This window comes from Sciurus carolinensis, chromosome 16 (assembly GCF_902686445.1).
Source record: "Sciurus carolinensis chromosome 16, mSciCar1.2, whole genome shotgun sequence".
NCBI lineage: Eukaryota > Metazoa > Chordata > Mammalia > Rodentia > Sciuridae > Sciurus > Sciurus carolinensis.
Genome location: NC_062228.1, coordinates 54,761,085 through 54,784,625, shown reverse-complemented (window position 1 = coordinate 54,784,625; position 23,541 = coordinate 54,761,085). Strand labels below are relative to the sequence as shown.

General features: G+C 42.1%; 1 protein-coding gene across 1 annotated transcript; it reads right to left on the bottom strand.

Moving 5' to 3' along the window:
* Nucleotides 1-9,041: 9,041 nt before the first annotated feature.
* LOC124966152 (insulin growth factor-like family member 4) lies at nucleotides 9,042-16,205 on the bottom strand. The gene is made up of 4 exons (XM_047527207.1): nucleotides 16,147-16,205; nucleotides 15,737-15,787; nucleotides 15,395-15,654; nucleotides 9,042-9,191 (listed from the first exon to the last, which is right to left on the bottom strand). Exons 1-4 carry the CDS (start codon nucleotides 16,163-16,165, stop codon nucleotides 9,042-9,044), a joined length of 480 nt encoding a protein of 159 aa, XP_047383163.1. The 5' UTR covers nucleotides 16,166-16,205.
* Between the last annotated feature and the right edge of the window lie 7,336 nt (nucleotides 16,206-23,541).

The following is a 23,541-nucleotide window of genomic DNA, read 5'->3' as shown; positions in this document are numbered from 1 at the left end:
TATTTTTTTTGTTTGTTTCTCTCATAGAACAAGACTTTTACCTGTAGATAGACCCAAATTCCAAAAGGGGACTCCAAATTGCTCACCCCACCCAACAATGTCCCTTCTCAGCTAAATGCAGCAAGTTCCCTTTTACCCTATAGCAGTAAAAAGTCTCTAAAATTAGAGGGGAAATAAAATTACAGCTAGTGTAGATAGGTAATTGCATCAAAGCACAAAATGGAGACTGATTTGGGTCTGGAAAGCTGGAAATGACTTCTGAGAGATTAAAATGTTAATGCTTCCAGAGCACTTTTCTCCACCCTTACCAAGATAACTTGCTCCTGCTCCAACCTGTTGTTAAGTCTCTCCAACAGGTTCATCTTATGAGAGATGGATCCCCAAGACACCACTGATTTCCAACACCCCATTCCAGCCAGGAGACTATATCTACATCAAATACTTCCAGAAAAAAGGACTAACACCCAATGGAAATGGAGGGGACCTAACTCACAACATGGATTCATCACATCTGAGTCAAGACATCAGAAAAAATGGGCAGCCCTCAGACACCCCAACCACCCTCCAAAGATAAGACTGAAAAAATATTAATAATGATTTTTCTCTTGCTTAGACTATGTTATAGGGCCCAAGCTACTAAAGCAACATATTTCATTGGTCAAATTAATGTATATGCATGACCACTACAACCCCTTACCTACTTTAAAAGATAAATCAAGGATTCTTGCACCCCTCTTGTGATACTCATGACTTCCTCAGGCCCATATGACAACCATCTTGTGGTCCCTGAGGGAACATGGTTTATTTGTACATCAGGAGTAACTCTATGACTGACCCTTCGACTTTTCAAGATTACCAAATGGGATGAATTGTGTTACTGTTCACATCATTCCCCAGGTGTACTATTATGATATGGAGGGAAAAAAATGAACATCTGGGTAATACTTTGATTTAAATAAGTGGCCTTATTTAGTGATCTTAGTTCTCCTCCTGTTGGGATTAGGTATAGCTGGCTCCACTGCACTCATTACAGGAGACAAAATTTCAAAACCTTAAGTGGACAAATGGATCTAAACTTAAGTAAATTAAGAACTCTGTAAGCCACTTAGAAAATTCCCTTGACTCACCTGCTGAGGTAATTTTACAAAACAGAAGGGGGTTAAATTTGCTGTTTATAAAATAAGGAGGACTCTGTATGGCCTTAGCGGAGATCTGTTGTTTCTATACTAACCACGCAGGTGTCATTTGTGATAGTTTATCTGTGATTAGGAAGAGGCTCAAGAAAAGGGAGGAAAAGACAAAAGTCTGAGGGAAATTCGTTCCAAAATCTGTTCCCTTGGTCCCCCTGGTTAACTACTTTAATAATTGTGATGGTGCAATCTCTCGTCTTAGTTTTGTTGGGACTTTTAATTGGGCCATACGTGATAAACTTCTTAACTAAATATGTTGAAAAAGAATGCAATCTGTTAAACTAATGGTGTTACCTGCCCACTACCTTTACCTCTAAACTAATGATAAATCAATGATTTGATTATGTACATATCCAGTGGGTAATGTGACAGGTTGACATATTTTACTCCATGGAAATGTTACAGGCCATAATATATGGGCCATGACTAAACAAATTCCATTTTACCTTGAGACTCCATGTTATGTAGGAAATGCTTCTCCCATGGGAACACCGCACCTCTGTACCCATCATCAGTTGCTTAGAATGACATGTTTGGCAACACAAAATGGCAATTATTATATAACAAAAAATTGTTCTCTTTTTGATTCTTATTTTTCCTAAACAGTATACTGTGTCAACAGTGATATCAACAGTGATTGTCTAGATGTTAGTAACCATTCTTTAATTTGTACCTAAGTAAGGTTATTTTGACCCACTTCTCCCTTCTGCTAATAATTTCTGATCCCATGATGTTAGTTTGTAATTTTAAATCATAGCAATGGACACTTTTGATTGATGTTCTGACTTATGATATAAAATCTCCCACAACCCTATGGTTGGGGCTGTTCTCCCAATAAACATTTTTGGGGCATTACGTGAGGCAGTCATCCAAGTACCTGAAAAAGACTCTCAACTTTGGACTCCTCAGTGGTGATGTGTCTGTTCTTACGTTGTGCTCCATAACACTCTCTGGAGCCTTCCTAGGGTCAGCGGCTGGGGCAGTGGGAAAGCCCGCCCTTTGACTGAGTGACTTAAGCCATGCATTCCTGTGGCTGCTTTCCTTCAGACAGCTTTGTCATCTGTCCTGTGTTCTAGGGTGCTGCAGAGAGCAGCCCCTCCTCCAGGCCTGCCTTGATCTTGGTTGCAAACCCAAAACAGGTTCACATGAGTCAGGGGCAGCTCAGCTGTCTCAGCACCTCAGGCTGAGTCACCAGAGCCAGTCACCCTAAGGGTTTTGGAGTTGGCTTTGAACCTGGGTCTACACAGACACCTCTTGGAATAGCCAGGCTGCAGCTCCTGAACTTGACCCAAAAGTGCAACTTGAGCATTTACCGTGATTTGTCACATTTTATTTTATTTCGTCCACATATGTTGTTTGATTTCATAAATTTTTTAAAATTATTTATATTGTACACAAATGGGATACATACTGTTTCTCTGTTTGTACATGAAGTAAAGGCATACCATTCGTGTAGTCAAACTTTTACATAGGATAACAATGTTTGATTCATTGTTATTTTTTCCTTCCCCCCCACCCCTCCCACCCCTCTTTTCCCTCTATACAGTTCCTCCTTCCTCCATTATTACCTCCCTCCCAACCCCCACTATGTGTCAGCATCCACTGATCAGGGAGATCTTTCATCATTTGGATTTTTGAAATTGGCTTATCTCACTTAGTATATTCTCCAATTTCATCCATTTGCCTGCAAATGCCATAGTTTTATTATTCTTTATGGCTGAGTAATATTCCATTGTATATATATACCACAGTTTCTTTATCCATTCATCAATTGAAGGACATCTAGGTTGGTTCCACAATCTCTCTATTGTGAATTGATCAGCTATGAACATTGATGTGGCTGTATCTCTATATTATGCTGATTTTAAGTCCTTTGGGTGTAGGCCAAGGAGTGGGATAGCTGGGTCAAATGGTGGTTCCATTCCAAGCTTTCTGAGGAATCTCCACACAGCTTTCCAGAGTGGATGCACTAATTTGCAGCCCCACCATTTTTTTATGTGCCTTTCCTGACATTGGAGTTTCATCCATGTTTTTTTTTATTGTAGATTTTTCTCTTGATGAGAGAGAGAGAGAGACAGAGAGACAGAGACCTGTGCTGCTGTGGTTTCACCTTCGCCTTCGTCTTCTCCTCCTCCTCCTCCTGTTGGTACTGGGGATTGAACCCAGGGGTGATTAACCACTGAGCTACATCCCCAGTCCTTTTTCATTTTCTTATTTTGAGAAATAAAAGCAAAAGTAAAAGAAATGGAGATAGACCTTGAAGGACCAGCGATGATGCTTTATGAAGTAGTGGAGGGGTACATTTTTAGGAGGAACATGGCACCTGGTTACAACAGGATTGATTTTTATAGGGTTAAGTGAGACTTAATCATCATAGCAGGATGTGTAGAGACTTAATAATAGACACTTAATCAGAGCAGAATGTGTGGGTTGGGTAGTCAGGAGAATAGCTGTAGCACAGGAAGTTGAGAAAGTTCAGAGCCTGTTGTTGCTGGGAAATGGTGAAAGTCCAGAGCCCATTACTTTCCTTCTCTCCCTTAATTCATTGTTATCCTTTCCTCCTGGGGGACCGTTTTTCCATATCCTTCAAGAAAGGGTCTGGATAAGTTGTCCAGTCTGGCCTTGAACTTCAGTCCTCCTGCCTTAGCCTCCTGAGCTGCTGGAATTACAGGTGAGTGCCTGTCAACAGCAGCTTCTGGCCTAAAAATTAATTATGCTGGATTCCAGGAATAGACATAAAGGAAGCAGGGTGACTTTGTTACCGAGGCCAGGTTTGGAGGCTCATCCCTTGGAAGGACCAGTGTCTGAGAGATGGGTGATGGGGAAAAGAAAGGCTTTATTTAAGCCTAGTGTGATGGCACATACCTATAATCCTATTGACTCAGGAGACTGAGGCAGGAGGATTGCAAGTTTGAGGCTAGCCTCAGCAACTTAGGGAGGCAGCAAGCAACTTGGTGAGATCCTGTCTCAAAGAAAATATAAAAGATCTGGGACTGGGGCTCAATGGTTAGCACCCATGGGTTCAATCCCCAGTACTGGGGGAAGAAGACTTTATTCAGTGCTCATGAATGAAGAGGGAGCTTTGCTCACAAAAATGTTTCTCAACCTCAGGGGATTGAGGGCTACAGATGAAGGATAAGAAGAGTGAGAGAGAGGGACAGGCTGAGGAAGGGGAGGGATACTCTTGTCTTTTCTGGGAATAGGCAGAGAGCTTCCAGGAACTCCATGGATACTCCTTTCACTGGTGTGTTTTGGTCAGGGCAGCAGGTGTCTTTTTCTTTGAAGAGGGGAAGGATATATGTGTGAAGAATGTATGTGTGTGGGAGAGAGAGAGAGGGAGAGGGAGAGAGGGAGAAAAGGAGGCATGTTTAGGTCAAGTGAACACTACATTATTGTTTTGGCAAAAAAAAAAAATCTCAAACATTTAATTGGTTCACGTAGAATCTGACCCCATAATTAAGGCATTGAAGAGGACAGATACAGTATGAAGCCAGAGATGCCAAGTCATTTATCCTGTCCCAGTTACCATGGGACATCTGTAGTTCCAAGTCACAAGTGAAGGGACAATGGGTTCACAAGGCTGCAGTCACTTCTCCCCTGCTGTTTTGCTGCTGTCATTATTCTGCCTCCCCCACACCATTTTACAACCAAGAATGCTAGCCCATGAACTTCCTAGTCAGTCACTGGTCCAATCATCAGCCCATGAACTTCCTAGTCAGTCATTGGTCCAATCATCAGCCCATGAACTTCCTAGTCAGTCACTGGTCCAATCATCAGCCCATGAACTTCCTAGTCAGTCACTGGTCCAGATTGTTAGTAGCCCATGAACTTCCTAGTCAGTCATTGGTCCAGATTGTTAGTAGCCCATGAACTTCCTAGTCAGTCATTGGTCCAGATTGTTAGTAGCCCATGAACTTACTAGTCAGTCATTGGTCCAGATTGTTAGTAGCCCATGAAATTCCACTTGTTAAGAATAGTTCCCTCACCATCTCTCTCTCTCTCTCTCTCTCTCTCTCTCTCTCTCTCACCCTGCAGGCAGACACTCTGCCTGTCCACTTAATAAGATCTCTTACATGAGTTCCCATGTCTGGAGTGGTTTTCTGGCTGCTTTCAACAAATCAGTGTTTTCAGCAAGAGTGGATCTTGGGTGCCTTAAGCACAGGCTAGGCGACCCCCATGTCCAGGGAGTGATAGACCACCAAGCTAGTGGGAGACTAATAATGTATTGCTCAGCTCTGTGACCTCCAAAATGAATGATTTTTAAGTGAAGGAAACCTACAATTTACTTAAAAAGTGAAACTATAGGGATCCAAAGAAGGAAGAAGATCAACTCAGAGGGTAGAGGTATTTAATTGAATCAAAAAGGAAAGTGATCTTAAAGTATCAGAAACACAAGATTCATGAGATGATGAATTTGTTTTGAACTTAGAAAAGGACAGCAATGACTATATCAAGTGGCCACAGTTTGACCCAATCACATAGTTAAGTTGTGAATAACTTTTCTGGTTGATTCCATCTGTTAACAATTGCTCTACCTCAGGATACCATCAGGTTCATCAACTCTTATAAAATTTAAATTCATTTACAAGGTATCTTTCAAACAAACCATTATGTTACTCTCAAAAAAAGTCAAACTATAGGGTTTATTTAGGTTTCTCCTTGGTGAAATCTTGAAGGACCTGCTGTAATAACCTTTCATTACACACTATTCGATTTGGAACATAATTTCCCTTGTTTGAAAAGAAGTAGTTTATGCTGTATTTATTTCCATGACATCTGTAGCTTCTTCGAGATGGTGAGTCCTTGGGGTAATGATCCCCAGCTCGTGCTAATAGACCAGCACAGTGATGGGAATGACGCAGATATTTGATGAATGAGTGAGATCGTTGGCAGAAAGCTAAGTTTCCTCTCTAGTTACACTTTAGAAGTTTTCTCCAGGCTCCTCTTGAACTACTTACTTAGTATATTCCATCTAAATAAATGGCAATCTCATGCCCCGATTCTCAGAAGAAGAAGAAGAAAAAAAAAAGAGTCATCGTGTTTGTCAGCTTTGCATTACTATGACTAAAATACCTGACAAGAACAAGTCAGAGGAGGAAAGATTTAATTTGACTCAGGGTTTCAGATGATTCAGCACACAGCTGGATCCAAGGCAGCTGTGGAAGGGGGTGGTACAGAAAGCTGTCAGCTCATGGGAGGGGGAAGCAGAGAAAGAGGAAGGGGCCAGAGAGAAGACAAACCCTTCTGGGGCATGCCCAGGGACCCCCTTCCTCCAGCTGGGCCCCACCCAGTAGTTCATTCATCCATCTTTGGACTAATACGCTGATGAGGTTGGGACCAGCACAAAGGATAGATAGTGTCGATAATGGATGATTGGGTCAGGAAGATGGGGGCTAATTCAAAAGGAAATAAAGTGCCAGTACCACCAGGGCACTTCCCCCTCCTCACAACCTGTTACCAAGGCTACCTCTGTCTCCAGGGACTTGCTCCTCCCAATGCAAGGAATTGTTAATGAGCACCCCCTGGGTGGACCTTTCCTGTCTTTTGGTCACAGTAGGCAAGATAAGAGGAGGAGAGGCCATGAGAAGAAAGGAAACCTAAAATTTATAAAGAGGCAGAACACCCAGAATGCCTTGGGCGCCAGCTCTGGGCTCCCTCCTGTCTGGAGGAGTCTCTTTCTCTCCAGTATTTCTTAAATACAATTTACTTTTTGTGCTTCCCTCAGTGTTTCTCAGGTGTTTGATCTTTAACACTGGGAAACATGGACCCAAATCTGATTTTCAAGACTGGTGTCAAGGTCCAGCCCTTATTCTCTGATCATTTCCTAAAGCTCCACTTCTGAGCACATAGGTCTCTGGGGAATTCCCTTTGCAACACTTCTTTTGTTCCATGACTCATACCCAACAGGTCCTTAAGTTCTCTGCAATGTGGTCATGAACTTGGAGGGTCCTAGCAGAGGTCTCCTCCACTCCTGGAGACCACCTCAGACCCCCAAATGGCAACAGCTTAACAGCTTCTTTCTGAGCGGTGGGGGCCTCTGCTCTTGGAGACCTCCTTGGATCTCCACATGGTGACATATTGAGTCCTGCTCTTGTGGGTACTTGGCACCCAGAAGATGTCTGTTGTGGAGCTTAAGTCTCCAGGAACGAAGTGAGGCTGTTCCTCCTGAAAACTAGGTCCTTGTCTCCAGTGCCATTCTGATAATGAGGACTTGATTTTGAGAAAAAGGAAAAAGAAGATTTATTGCTTTGTTAGCAAAGGACAAACATTTGGGATTCCTGTTCCAGAAACTGTGATTTTCTGCTCATTAGCTAAAACAGGTGACTTTTAAAGAGGCAACTCAAAGACTCCATTTCACATGTTCTCTGTTGGAGTGTAATTCACTTGTTAATTTGGGAGATGGTCATTTCTGAGATTTTCTGGTGCCATCCCCAAGGTCTGGATTACTTTATTCCTATGGTGAGTGTGTACTCAGGGAGAGATAAATCTGCCTTTAGTGAGGAATAAAGGTAATCCTGTTTCCCCTGAGATTAGAGAAGGGGAGAGCCTAGGGAGGAGCAGGGAGAGAGGAAGAGAAAGAAACATATCCATTTAAAACAGAAGTTGCAGAGGCAGAGCAGCAGTGGGTGTACTCAAAGTATAAAATGGACCATAGTTACACTCCAACCCCACCTGAAGAGCACTTATACATATGAGCCTCTATCCTGTATTTAGAGTTTTGATCTGGAATGTTTCCCAAAGGCCCATGTGCTAAAGGCTTGATCTCAGTTTGGCATTATTTGGAGGTGGTGGAACCTTTAGCAGTGCCAATGGGAGATCACTGGGGCATCACCTCAAAGGGAATTGTGAGAGTCCAGTTTCCTTCTCTTTCACATCGTAGCTACAAGGTGAGCAGTTCTGCTCTGCCATGATTTGTCGTCTCACCACAAGCCCAAAAGTAATTTAAACCATCAGTTGTGTTATGAAACTTCCAAAACTGTCAACCAAACTAAATATTGTTTTCTTTATAAGTTGGTTGTCTTAGATATTTGTTACAGTAATGGAAAGTTAACAGGAAATTGGTATGAAAACTGGGGTGGTCTTTGCCATTGTCATACACCTAATGATGTGGAAGAGATTTTGGTTTGCAGGAGGAGTTTGGAAAGTTTGAGGAGCAGTCTAGAAAAGTCTAGAATACTATAAATAAACTTACTAGGCAATCCTGGTGAGGGTTCAGAAGAACAGATTGCTGATAAAAAATGTGGACAATAAAGACTATGCTGATGAGTTTTCAGATAAAAGAGGGACGAGAGGCCTTCCTTGCTACACCATGGCAAAAAATCTGATTGCAGTCTGTCCATTTCCTGAGACTTTGAAGGAGGCTGAGCTTAATGTTGATGGACTAATTTATCTGCTGGAGAAAATTTCAAATCAGCAAATGGTTCATCCCTGAATATTACTGACTTCTTTTAGACCAAACTTTAGCAAGTTTTAAAGCAAAAGGAGTAGAATAGAAAGATTTTGGAATCTTTTCATTTGGCCAGAAAAGGAGCATGCTTAAAGATGTTGTCAAGGAGGGCAGGGTTTGGTTTCTAGTATCAATAAAAAGCAAAGTGCTTTACCTTGGGAAAAGAGGAAGGATGCTGGAGGCCATTTCAGGAATCTGCAGGGCCACTCCACTCATCACAAGCCCAAAGGTGTAGAAATGCAAACTTGTTTCAAAGACTTTTCAGGGCAGAGTCTACTGAGAAAAGAACCCTGGAACACCCAAAAGCACTTAGGGAATATTTTTTTGTTCATGTTCAGGGAGCCAGGAATCCACAGGTGGTTGTAACTGTTGGTCACTGGACCCAGGTTTAGCTCCCACAAGCATCAGAGCTTGGTGATGCCCAGTGTCTGTAATGCTGGTTTTTCAGGCCTACAGAATGCAACAGTCATGGAGGCTTCCACCACGATTTCAAAGAAAAGCCTGGGAGGTGGGGAAGTGTGGCCCAGAGTGGGAGTCCCTGCAAGTCTCCCCGACTGGGTGACGAGTGGAGCCATGAGAGTGAGTTGAGGCTGCACTGGAGACCTCAGGGAGAGAGATGCCAGGAATGTGGGATGCCTGCAGAGGGAAGCCAGCCCAGGAGAGTGGCCACGTAGACTGCAACCAGCAAAACCACTGGGAAAAGTCTTGTCAGACCCTTGGAAAACACTTCCTGCTGCCATAGGACTTAGACTCTTCACATGGGCCTGAAAGTGTCCAATGGGTAGCTAAAAAGATACAGGATAAAAATCTTGGCATGTCTGCCTCCATTTTGCATCTATTTCCTTTGCTTTGAGTCATTTTGGATTTCAGGAACAATGGGTCTTATTTATAAGCATCTTGTGATGAGGGAAAATTACCCACCCCCAAACAGTAAGTTTCTTATTATCCCAGGACAAAGCCCTGACTAACCAATCATGACATAATGATGAACTGGACTATGCCTGACAAAATTACCTGCTTTTCCAGCTGTGCAAAGTTTTCAGCTACACAGGACCCCAACACTTGCCCTCATTCCCTTTTCTACAAAGTATTAAAATCATTGCCAGCCTCTCAAAGAAAGGGCTAAGGGTGCAAGGTCCCTCTTTATTTCTGGTGTAACTACACTGAATAAAGTTCCTTTTCTAATTTCACCTCTACCTTTTCCATGTAGAGTTTAGGGTGAGTGGCCAGACCCAATTTGTTGGGACCCCCATGTTGGGCCTCTGCTCTAGGACTCTGGTAACACTGCCACAGTGTGCCTCAGGGGGCATATATGGAACATGAAGATTTAATGTTTGGCCTGTTGATGTTTGGTCTTACTTTGGTTCAATCCTTTCTTGCTATTCTTCACTTTGAAATGGGAATGTCTACGCTCTTTCTGTTCCATCATTATATCTCAGAAGAATGTCACTTTCTTTTTGACATTTATAGGAACTCACAACTGAGCAAAGGCAATATAATGGAGCAATGATAATCTTTTCAACAAATGGTGCTAAAACAACTTGTCATCCATATGCAAGAAAGTGAATCTAGGCACAGACCTAGACCTTTCACAATATTGTCTCAAAATGGATCAGAGTACTAAATATAAAATGCAGAACTACAAAACCCCTGCAAGACAGCATAGGAGAAAACCTACATGACTTTGGATATGGCGACAACTTTTAGATACAATACCAAAGACATGATCTATGCAAGAAATGACCGAGAAGCTGGACATCATTAAAAACAAGTGTTCTGTTCTCTGAAAAAAGTTTTCAAGAGAATGGGAAGACATTGAAAAAAAATTTGCAAAAGACATATCCAATAAGGAACAGTTATCAAAAATGTACAAAGAACTCTTAAAATTCATCAATAAACAAAAAACATCAACCAATTTAAAAATGTCTCAGATTATCATTTTCTTGATATTGAGTTATTTAAGTTCCATTTACATTTTGGATATTATTTGCTTATTAGAAACATGATTTTCAAATATTTTTCCCAACCTGTGGGTATGTCTCTATGGTCAACTAATTCTTTCCTTTATAGTATAGAATTATTTTAGTGTCATGCAAACCCACTTATTTATTCTTGCTTTTATTACCTGTCCTTTAGGAGTGCTATCTATAAAATCATTTCTAAAACCAGTGTTGTGGATTTTCCCCCAGGTTTTCTCCTTACACTCTCGAATCTTACATTGGAGTGCTTTATCCAAACTGAGTTGATTTTGACCATATTTGTGAGATAACTTTCCAATTTTTCCTGAAACCTGTTGATGAAAATGTCCATTCCCCTGCCCGTTCTTGGCAGCTTTGTCAAAAAATCAATGAACTACACATCCCTGGTTTTGTTTGGGCTTTATATCGTGTTCCCATTAGTTGATGATACTGGTTTTACTCAAGTACCATATTAATCTATCATGAGAATTATCAAATGTGTGTTTTCCTGGAGTCTGGGGTGAGAGATGAGATTGACTATGATGAAACATAAAGGAACTCCATCTTGATTGTGGTGGTACATTACTCTGGTACAGGTCAATTTATCAATGCTTATTTAAATGTTCTGTTAAAATGTTAAAAGTTAAACTATACCTTAATAAAGTTGATTTAAAATCCTACATGTGTACTTTGCAATAAAACAAAGCATATCAGGAAATTATGAGAATTCTTCAAGGAGTTTAGAACCTCTGGTTGAAGCTGCTACAAATGTTCACAGGGTCAGAAATGGAAATTAAAATAATAATAATAATAATAATAATAATAATCAGATTTAACACTTTTCATATAAAGTTTGGATGAATCTATTACTAAAAAAAAAGGTAATTTTAAAATGAAAATTTCCTTGTAATTGAAAGTTGAAGTTACAGATAATCTTTTAGTTTTTCTTTTTTGGAACCAGGGATTGAACTCAGGGGCACTCGACCACTAAACCACATCCCCAGCCCTATTCTGTATTTTATTTAGAGACAGGGTTTCATTGAGTTGATTAGCACCTTGCTTTTGCTGAGAAAAGCTTTGAACTCACAATCCTCCTGCCTCAGTCTCCTGAGCTGCTGGAATTACAGGTGTGTGCCACTGTACTCAGCAATCTTTTAGTTTTACTTTTGTTTTTGAGACAGAATGTTCTTATGCTGACCAGATAGGCCTGAACTCCTGGATTTAAGCAATCCTCCTGCCTCAATCTCCCAAGTAGGTGGGACTGTGGGTGTAGGCACCCCAATGCTTCACTTGCAAATATTTCAAATTACATACAAGTTACGCAACCACTTTAGTTTCTTGCACAATCTCCACAAGTTACCATAGATTTCAGACAAAACATTAAAATACCATTATATATAAGTATATATAAAATATAATTAATAAAATAAATATAATAAAATATATATTATATAAATAAATTCCAAATTATATCTATCTTTCCATATATATATATATCTGGCACAAGTATACATTTTGAAATAGTCCCAAAATTCATTTGGAAGAATAAAAGACCCAGAACATCCAAAGCAATTCTAAGTCAAAAAAGCAATGATGGAGTCATCACAACACCTGATTTCAAGTTATTCTACAGCGCTTTGGTCACAAAAACTGCACAGTGCTCACATAAAAACAGGCATCAGTGGTATAGAGTAGACAACGCAGAGATAAACCCACACATCTATAGTCATCTGACACTTGACAAAGGTGCCATAAACATACATTGGAGTAAAGAGCCTTTGACTATTGTGAATCATGCTGCTATAAAGCTGGGTATGTGTATATCACTGTAGTAAGATGATTTCGTTTCTTCCTAAGCCTCTGGGATTACAGGCCCCTACCTATAATCCTAGGGGCTTGGAAGGCTGAGGAATGAGCATTGCAAGTTCAAAGTCAGCCTCAGCAACTTGGAGAGGCCCTAAGTAACTTAGGGAGACCCTGTTCCTAAATAAAAAGTAAAAAGAGCTGGGGATGTGGTTAAATGCACCTGGGTTCAATTCCAAGAACAAAGAAAGAAAAAGAAAGAAAGAAAGAAAGAAAGAAAGAAAGAAAGAAAGAAAGGTAATGGGAAAAAAGGTAATCCATATGTCAAAGAATGAAACCAGATCTTTATCTCTCACCCTAAACAAAAATCATCTCAAATGGACAGAAAAGACCTAGGAATAGACCAAAATCTATGCAACTCCTAGAAGAAAACTTAGGGTTGACACTCCAGCAGAAAGTACAGGCAATGACTTTCTCAATAAGACCCCTAAAGTTTGGGAAATAATGCCAAGAGTTAAGATACAGGATGGCATAAAATTAAAATGCTTCTGCATAGCAAAGGAAAAAATTTAGAATGTGAAGAGAGAAATGCAGAATGGGAGAAAATCTTTGCTAGCTTCTCTTCTGACACAGGATTAATATCTAGAATAAAGAACTCCAAAAACTTTACATAAAAAAAAAATCAAACAACCCAGTTAATAAGTGGACAAAGGAATTAGACACTTCTCAGAAGAATAAATACAAATGACCAACAAACATATGAAAAAAACGTTCAACATCATTAGCTAGTAGGGAAATGCAATTCAAAACTACATTGAGATTTCATCTCACACCGGTCAGGATGGCAGACATCAAGAATACAAATAATAACAAATACTGGAGAAGATGTGGAGGAAAAGGAACTCTTATACTGTTGGTGGAATTGTTAATTAGTACAACCACTGTGGGAATCAGTATGATTTCCTGAAAAGATGAGGCATAGAACCACCATATGGCCCAGCTATCCCACTTCTCAAAATTTATCCCAAAGAATTTAAGTCATCTTACTACAGTGATATTTGCATACTCAGGTTTATAGCAGCACAATTCACAATAGCCAAACTATGGAACCAGCCTAGGTGTCCATAAATGGATGTACAAAGAAAATGTGATATATGGACACAATAGAGTTTTTATAGCCATAAAGAAAAATGAAATTATGTCATTTGCAGGAAAATGAATGGAAGGAATACTATCAGTCTGTGACAGGGGAGGCACAGATCCAGGAAACATATTTGGAATCTTGGCAAGTGGAAGAAGATAGTCAGGTCACAGTCCATTTTGCTGGGTCCCTGTTCACCACAGGGCAATCAGGAATCCATTCACTATATCTTAACTCTACATAGGAGTCCACGATATTAGAACCTTGGCCACCAAATGCTACATGCTGCTTGGTGGTCACAAGCCCCTCCGTTTACCAGGGTCAATGCATCTCTTACCTTTGGAATATCCTGCCAACTTCATTCATTGTCAGGGTGGAGGCCCAGACCTAGTAAACAGATTTGGGATTCTGGCAGGTGGGAGAAGATGCAATATGCGGTTGGATTAATAGAAATGCTTTATTCAGAGGTGGCAAAAGTCTTTAACCAGCCCCTTTCTCCAGCTTTAACTCCCTGCCAGTTCCATGTAACCCCATAGATCTTTTTCATAGGTCTTTTATATTTGCAGGCCAGACAAAGAAGGTATATGGCCAACAGGTTACATCAGTTGGTGCATGCTCACAAGCCTGTGTTTATGAGTTTGAACACATATGCCGAATCAGTGTTTATGACCTTGATTATGCACTAAAAACATAGCCCACTGGAAGTCTTGGTTAGGGAGGCTAACTATAACCATTTGGGCCTTCCATAGACAGCCCCAGGGATCTGTTTAGAGTAATGGAAAATGGATGAATACCAGGGGGATTCAGATTTACACCTTGAAGTCAAGTAAGTGTGGGAAGTTCTCCACTGGTCTTTGCTGAGGTTTGGCTGGAGTAAAGCCACTATTGTCTCTTGAACATGTAGGTAATTCACTAAATCCCTCTCTCCATTCAAACTTCCCTATGAACCCTATATCTGCTTCCTTAATAGTCAAGATTAGGTACTTTCATATGGCACCAGCAAAATAGGAATTTCCAAAAAGAAAATAAAAGGATAATTAGCTTCAATAGATTAAGTTTTGTTACTAGAATTTTGTAGCTTAAAAAAACCATCTATAAACAATTTCAAAAAACACATGCTTTCTGTTTTCAGTTTCTAGGAAATTTAAGGGTATAAGAAGTGATATGGTTACCTTGGTTTGTTTCTGTTGCTATAACAAAATGCCCAAGATTGGGAAGTTTATAAGGAAAGAAATTTATTCTGGCTCATGGTTCTGGAGTCTGGAAAGTACAATTCACACAGCAACAAATGGCGAGGGCCACATGCTACCTCAACTCCCTGTGGAAGGTGGAAGGGCAGTGGGTGCATTGAGAGTAGAAAAAGCATGAGGAGCAGCCTTGTATAACAACCCGCTCTCAAGGTAATGAATCTGGGGAGAAGGAGAACTCACTCCTACCAGATGGCACTAAGACATTCACGAGGGCTCCATTCCTGTGACCTCAACGTTCCCACCTACTCCCAACCTCCCCGTCTCTAGGAGTCACTCCAGCACTGAAGAATTAAGATTCCACCACATGAACATGGGGGACTCAGACCACAGCAATCATTAAAAACCTCAACTAGATACCAGATTCTGCTCCCCAGGGTGGTCTAGACGAAGTCAGATCTGGCCAAGGGCTGGTTGGGTGGTGTTCCTGCAGAAAGAGGAGGGGAGACAGCAGAGGGGCAGGGGGGAGGGGGAGGGACAAGAGACAGAGGGAATTGGGGGAGTCACATGATTATTCAGGGATGGGAGGTGGAGCCTCAACAGGGGCTGCAACCAAGCTCTGTCCCCTGCTGCCCCTCCCCCAGCCTGGGCTGGAATCACAGACTTACCTGGGCACAAATCTTAGAGATGGGGGAGGACCTGCAGTCGGACTTCATGCCTGGGACCTTGAATGTCACCACTGCCTGATTCTGAGAGCCCGGGGACTCCAGGCAGCAGTGCTGGAAGCAGGGATAGAAGATGCAGTTGGGGACACACAGCCGGGTTGCATTCAGGGGCAGGATGGTGTCATTGTCACAGCACTGCTCCAAGGGGTCGTAGGTCTGGTCCCCACACCTGGGCGCTGGCTGGCACAGCCATGGGCCAGTATCTGGAAGAGTCAGAGTTGGGTGGGCTCCAAGGGCCAGCGTAGGACCCCCCACCAGTGGCACCTCCTCACCCCCTGTCCTCACCTGTGAATCCTTCTGAGTCCAACCTCAGGAGTCCAACAACGAAGACAGAAACTGAGAATAGAGGGAAATGAATGTGATGCTGGGAGTGTAGCCAACTGGTCCTGCTCGAGGGTCCCAGGGTGATGTCACTGAGCTGCTGCTTCTTGGGTTACTGGTAATGATGGAGTGGATTTTAGGTCCTGGGGTCTGTTCTGGCAGGTGAGGAAATGCAGGGAGGGGTCTGGGAAGAGTGAAGCCTCTGAAATTTGCAGGTGGGCAGAGAGGATGCAGGGCAGTCAGGGAAGACAGCGGAGTAATCACCAGGTGGGAAACTGAGAACTGAATACAGAGGAGAGAACTGAATTCGAGGTTCAGAGGGACAAAGGGGTGAGAGAACACTCAGGCTCAACTTGGGGCTGGAGTGTCCTTACCAAAGATTCTGAGCTGCATGGTTCTGGTTAGGCTGCAGAGCAGAGGGAGGCAGAGCAGCAGCACAGCTATCTAGGACCTTGATCTGTGGCTTATAAAGGGTTATGGAAACACCTAGAGAGGAACCTACAGCAGGACATTTCCATCTTGCATTACAACAGAGCAGTGCTGTTGCTGGAAGGGTTGGGCACAAGGATCTGTGTGGTAGGAAAAACCCACAGATGAAACCACATATTAGTTTTCAAATTGGCTGACACATCCTATCCTGGAAACTTTTTCAAACTTGTGACTCTGGTTATTGCTTCTTTTTCAATGCTGCTGACAGAACCCCAGTTTTGTGTGCACGCCACCCACCAGCAACTAGCTGTTTCTAGGTTTCCCATTCTCCTCATCTTGGAAGTTTCAAAGGTTTTCTTCATCTACAACTAGGTCCACTTCTACATTGGAACTGTGTAGGATTCTTCAGGTATTTGGGGTTGGGGAATTACAAAGTTTCAATATGAACTGGAGGGAGAGCAGAAGCTAGGGAGAACAAAAAAGGAACAGAGAGACATAAGACAGAGCTCTGGAATTCACAGAGGGAAGGGCAGTGCCTTTATTTGTTTGCTAAATTTTTGGCCTAAAAATGCCCCGCTCCTGTTTCTTACTCTTATTCCATTGTCACCATCACTACTGTGTGTGTGATAAGCTATCCCGGCAATATTCTGACTGTGGCCCCACTACCCTATATTCCAAGGGCTTCCTCTGAGTCACAGTGAAAAGGCTGGGAGGGTGAAGGAGGGGTCAGGCAGAAGCTTTACAGCCACAGTAGTGCTTTATGACATCAGGGAGAACCCTGTTCTCCTCCTCCTCTCTAAATCAGATGTGCAGTACTTGAGTTATCTGCCACACATACAGCCTCGCCCTCCTCTCCTGAAGATGTGTCTGTGTGGGTGTCAGATTCTCCCCATGCCTTCTCCTGGCCCCTGCACCCCAACAGGACTGCTGCGTGTAAAGAACACCCTTGTCCCACTGCCACACACTCGTTTATACAAAACTGCTCTGGGAAAACAGATCATTTCCTTCTTAGCTAATTAGCATGATGACTCCGAACCAGCAACACAGAAGTTCATGACCACATGAAATAGAAATCCCCAGGTGAACAGAACAAAGTGTGGTGGAAAATAATAAGGTTGATCAGCAGGAGAATTAATCTCTGTAACTGAAGTGTCTACATGGAAAGTCCTACAGAACCTGCTGTCAAGGAAGAATCAAGGCTGATAAATTCTGCCCGTAAAAAACCAGCATGGCCTCTGTAGAGTCAGAGTTTATTACTTGTAGACAGAGAAAGCAAGGTGAGCCACGGGTGCCAGGTGCCAGTTCCCCTTGCCCAGAATGATACTCAAACCAAAGTGTCCCCATGACTGCAGTGAGAGTGATGGACACTTCATCAACACCTAAGCAACACTGTGTGGCAGGCAGGCAGTTTTACACCCTGCAGCTGAGCCACAAGTGGCTGAGGTAGAAAGTCTCCTACCTCCCCCACTGGTGGAGTGGTAAGGAGAGACTTCCTGTGACACCCTCCTGAAATGGATGCAAATGACAATGACTTTGCCTTACATTGATATATGGATTTAGTACAACTCTAAACAAGGTTCCCAGCAGGAAAATGTGTAAATACAAACCAGTAAATTCTAAAATCTGTATAGAATCAAAACAGAGCAGACATAACTATGCTGGAAAAAAAAATATTTGAGTACTTGCACTCCTTGATTTTAAGAATTATCATGACACCATCTTCAAAAGACAGTGTTAACTACTGGAAAATGGATGGACATATAGATCAACAAACCATGAGAGACCAGAAATAGACCCACCCAATTATGGTCATTTATTTATTAGGTATGGGGAATTGAACCCAGTAGCACTTAACCACTGAGCTATATTCCCAGCCCTTTTTTATTCTTTTCTATTGAGAAGGTTATGAGAAATTGCTTAGTGTCTCACTAAGTTCCTGAGGATGTCTTTGAATTTGCAATTCTCCTGCCTCAGCCTCCCGAGTCTCTGGAATTCTAGGCATGCACTGCCATACCCTCCTGGTCATTTGATTTTTGACAAATGTCCAAAGACAATTTGTAGAGGAAAGTATTGTCTTCTCACTGTGTAGTGGTGGAAGAATGAGGCATACCTGTACCAGAAAAAATTTAAATATACTTCATACTTTGTATAAAATTGAAATCAGAATGGATCAACTATGAAATGTAGAACTAAAAATCTTCTATAAGAAAATAATGGAGAAAACATTTGTGGCCTGGAGATATGACATCTAAAACACAACGCATAAAAGAAAATATTAATAAATAGAACTTTGTCAAAACTTAAAACTTTTGGGGAAAATATTTGCCTATCCCATTTCTGACATGGATTAGTATCTCAAGCATGCAAATATATGGAAAGTATATATCCAGCATATATGAGTATCTGAAAAGTTCTCAAAACTAAGAAGGAAGAAGAAAAACTCAGTACAGGTGAGAGCAGTACCTTACCAAAGAAGATACACAGGTAGCAAAAGAGCACTTGAAAAGTGTTCGACATCATGAGACTTTAGAGGTCTGAAAATGAAGAATGCAATGAATGACCACCTCATGTCCACTATAAGGGGGAAATTTTTTTAAACACTGGTGGGAATGCAGGATGGTATAGTGTTCTAGAAAACATGTTGACAGTTTCTTATAAACCCAGCTGGGTGTAGTTGCACCAGGTGTAAGTGCATGCCTGTAATTCCAGTGTCTCAGGAAGCTGAGGTGTTGGGAACCATGAATGAATTGTGGGCACGTGTGAGCCATCTCTAAGTGGAGGTGTGCCCCTCAGAGAGCTCCCAGTGTAATCTCACTGATCTAAGATCACATCTTTGCCTTGGCAACATCCTGCTCAAAGAGAATTCTGTGATACCACTGTATTGGTTCAAACAGCCCTAGGCTCAAATGCAACTCCCTGGAGGTACAGAGAGATACCAGTGCCCCATCTAGCCCTGAGGCAACAGCTGCCTGGAGGAGGAAGAATTACTGCTCAACTTATAAGTCTCTACCTCTCACCACCTCTCCTTTCCTGTTTACCTCGAAGAACACTTCCTCACCATAAATTCCTTTAATTTGTTTCCCTATAAATAAAGCTTTGATGGACTTTATTCCTTTGTTAGGATCAGACCCATCAGGTCTTTTCCACCCATCAAACCCTCACTTTAAATATATTTCTTGTGTATTTTGTTTTTATTTCTCAATACTACTTTTTCGTCCTTTTATTTCCAGCCAATCCACACCTCTGGTGGTTCCTTATTTCCTCACCATGCAGGTCATGGTGAGAATGAGGCCGGAGGATCTCAAGTTCAAAGCCAGCCTCAGCAACTTAGCAAGGCCCTGAGCAACTTAGTGAGACCCTGTCTCAAAATAAAAAATAAAAAGGGCTGGGATGTGGCTCAGTGGTTAAGTGCCCCTGGATTCAATTCCCAGTACCAAACAAATTCCCCTTTCCAAAAGAAAACAAAAACCCACCCAAAAGTTACCTTCCCATAAAAAAGTTTGTGAATATTCATAGCAGTTTTATTTTTAATAATTGGAAAATGGAACCACTGCAAATGTCCATCAAGAGATGAGTGTGTAGACAACCCATGGAACTCAAAGGCAAACTCAATAAATGGAGAACAAAGGACCTGAAATTCTAATGAAAGATTATGTACAGTGTAATCTACTTATAGAATATTCCTGGAAGGGCCAAACTGTAAAGATGGAGAACGATTGTTGTTTCCAGGGGTTAGTAGAGGTGATCACAAAAGGGGCATCGTGGGGGAACTTTTTAGGGTGAAGGGATTGTTCTGTGAAGTGTAAACATTAGGGAGCCTGAGAAACAGGAGGGGCTTCAGGAACATGCATGCCTGCTATTGCTGCTGGCTGTGGCTCCCTACCCCCCACCAGCAGCCTCACACGACCAGAGCATCCAAGGGACTGAAGTGAAATTCTCTCTGGTTTTGCAGCCTGTGGCTATTCTTCACTGCACAAATTTCTACTGTAAAAAATATTTTCTGAGAAAACTTGGCAATGCTAAGTCAAATAAAGTTATCTGCATGAAAATATTTACAGGGCACAGTAGAAACAGTTGGGTAGGAGGCAAGCCAGCTGCTACCCTGCTGGGGTGTTTCTGGACTTGTTCCTGCCGACCGACTCCTCCGCTTCTTTCCTCTCATGCTCCTGAGGGTTTACCCTGGAAAGGTCCCAGTGGCATTTCTGCTATGGTGCTGATAATTTAGATCTTATAACTGGGGTTGTGGCTCAGTGTAAAGCATCTACCTAGCAGTGTGAGGTACTGGGTTTGATCCTCTGCACCACTTAAAAATAAATAAAATAAGGGTATTTTGTCTGTATATATATAAAAACGTGGACACATTTTTATTCACAATGTATCTTCCTATAGCACATGTTGGTTTCAGTGTAAAAGGAACAGGTCATGTTTTCCCGCTCTTTTTTAAAAATATTTTTTAGATGTTGATAGAGCTTTATTTTATTCATTAATTTATATGTGGTGCTGAGGATCAAATCCATTGCTCACACTTGCCAAGCAAGTGCTCTACCTCTGAGCCACACTCTTCCTGTTCTTGTAGAGTGCTGTTTATTACACATATGGATATCCATATGGATTGTTATGGGGTACGAGGGGTGCAACTTAAGAACAGACCGATCACCACTGAGAAGTCCAAATTTGAGATTCTTTATTAAGCCAGCCAGCTGACTGTCTCACACAATGCCCCCAAAAATGGCTATTGGGGGAACAGCCGTGACCGCAGGGTTGTAGAGGTTCTTATACCAAAAATCACATTAATCATAAGTGTCTATTGCTGTGATTCGAAATTACACATTAACATCATGAGATCATCAACAGAGGGGGAAGTGGGTCAAAATGACCCTTATCTAGGTACAAACTAAAGAATGATTGCTAACATCCACACAATCACTGTTCACATGGTACGTTGTTTAGGAGCAATAGGAATCAAAAGAGAGCAATTCTTCACTACATAGGAGTTGCCATTGTATATTATTAAACATGTCACAGTAAGTAACTGATGATGGGCACAGAGGCGGGGTGTTCCCATGAGAGAAGCTTATTTCCTACATAACATGGAGTCTCAGAGGAAAATGGAGTCTGTTTAGTCATTTCCTTAGAGTCTGGCCTACGACATTCTCATGGACCAGATCTGTCAGCCCATCACATGGATATCAAGTCAGATCTCAACACCTAAGTACAGTAGTTGTCTCCAGTGCTTCATATCATGTAGCAACCCCCAATGGGCCTTTATGTGGCTTTTTAAGACTAGTTTTTTGATATTTGGGGAAATTGCATGGGGTTGCTAAGTGAGCAAGAAGTAATAGCCTATATATCCAGAACAATTTCTATTCAACATGTTACTAGAAAAGGATTCTATTTGATGGCAATTCATAAGGATTATGCCTGAAGATTTCAATTTTCATGATGTTTACAAATGTATTTACTTTATTTGATGCTTATAAATCCTGACATGAAAACATATCAGCTTTTCATGAAGTTTGAAGAGGAAACAAAAGCTCAGAGAGGTTAAGCACTTTGAGAACAATCCCACAGCTTGTGTTAGAGCTGACCCTCAAGAACCATGAAAAGGAATTGTGAGCACATTAGATGAAATATGAGGTGACTAAAGCCAGGAACTAGGAACAGCATCAGTCTCTGGGGAGTGTCATGGGGGTTGCACTACAAGGAGGGAGGGAAACTCATTTTTAATTAGTAAAATTCATGTACTGGAGGTTTTCTGTATCTACACGTCTTTGATAATGTAAAAAGGATCCAGGTTGAGCATCAGCTGTTGTGATAAGCAGAGTGGGGGAATAAACATGAGCCCTATGGGTGCAAAGCAGGTGCATCACTGCACCAGAGAGGAAAACTGGAAGCAGGCGAGGATGGTGGGAAGGGATGCCCGAGTGAAGCCTGAGGAGAGCGAAGTCACTCAGGTGAGGGGCCAGGCAGGGATGAGAGCTGGAACATGGAGGCCTGGTTGGGGAGGTGTAGAAAGTTACTGTTGGACTGATGGGGAGAGTTGGGAGAGGAGGAGGTGCTGGAGGACATGCAGGGCCAGGTCCTGGCGGGTGTCAACTAGAGCTGGTGTGCAGTCATTCAGCAACTCTGAACTACGAAAACCCATAATGAGATCTGCAGTCTGGACACAGTGGCACATGCATGTAATCCTAGTGGCTCAGGAGGCTGAGGAAGGAGGATCATGAGTTCAAAGCCAGCCTCAGCAAAAATGAGGTGCTAAGCAACTCAGTGAGAACCTGTCTCTAAACAAAATACAAAATAGGACTGGGGATGTGGCTCAGTGATTTGGTACCCCTGAGTTCAATCCCTGGTACCCACCTTCCCCCCCAAAAATAGATTTGCATTCTTCTCAAACAAGTCCCACTTCTGTCATTCTGGGATGTCTTCACCCCACACACTTGGGACTGTTTTCAAGGCTGAGAGGTACTTTACTGGGCACCATGCCATGGGCTCTTTTATTACCTTCTTTACAGATTTATTCATTTTCAAATAAATGTTGACTTGTGGGTGTTGGGGGCAAATCTCCATGTCCTCTTGCATTTCCACCCTTATTGCCATGAGACAGTGACTGTCCTCCTGTTCCACAGTCTTTTCAAGGATGTCCAGTAGTGAGCAGTGGAAGACAGAGTTAGTGTCTCCCTCCAGGGCAAAGCAAAGCATTGGTCAGTGTCCTGCATCACTATGATGCCCTCTGATATCTTTCTATAGGACAAAGGCCAGGCAGTTTATTGCCTACGATCAAAAGGTGCTACTAACCTGGGTGCAGTGTTGCATGCCTGTAATCCCAGGGACTGGGGAGACCGAGGCAAGAGGATTGCAAGTTGAAGGCCAGCCTGGGCAATTCAGCAGCACCCTGTTTCAAAATGAAAGTGAAAAGGTCTAGGGGTGCAGTTCAGTGGTAAAGAGTCCCTAGGATTTGTCCCCTGTACAAAACAGGTGATATTTAAAATACATTCCATTTTACACCCCTGATTTGTCTTTATTTTTCAATAAATGGCAACTCAGAAATGGTCTATCTCTTGCAGAAAATAGATATGGGTTCCCAGCTCCTGTCTGTGTGGGGATGTACTTCATATTCCAGCCTCAATTTCCCCTGCAGAATATGCACATTGAATATTGAATGTCCTGCCGTGGGGAGTGGGGGACTGCGAATTGAACTCAGGGTACTTGATCACTGAGCCTCATCCCCAGTCCTATTTTGTATTTTATTTAGATACAGGATCTCACTGAGTTGCTTAGTGCCTCCCTGTTACTGAGGCAGCTTTGAACTCATGATCTTCCTATCTCAGCCTCCTGAGCTG

Bases quoted from the DNA above. Each gene is read 5' to 3' on its own strand.
- LOC124966152 (XM_047527207.1), bottom strand. The intron at 15,655-15,736 runs GTGAGGACAGGG...TGACTCTTCCAG, and splicing joins GGACTCAGAAGGATTCACAG to ATACTGGCCCATGGCTGTGC. The intron at 9,192-15,394 runs GTAAGTCTGTGA...CTCGTCACCCAG, and splicing joins TCTCTAAGATTTGTGCCCAG to TCGGGGAGACTTGCAGGGAC.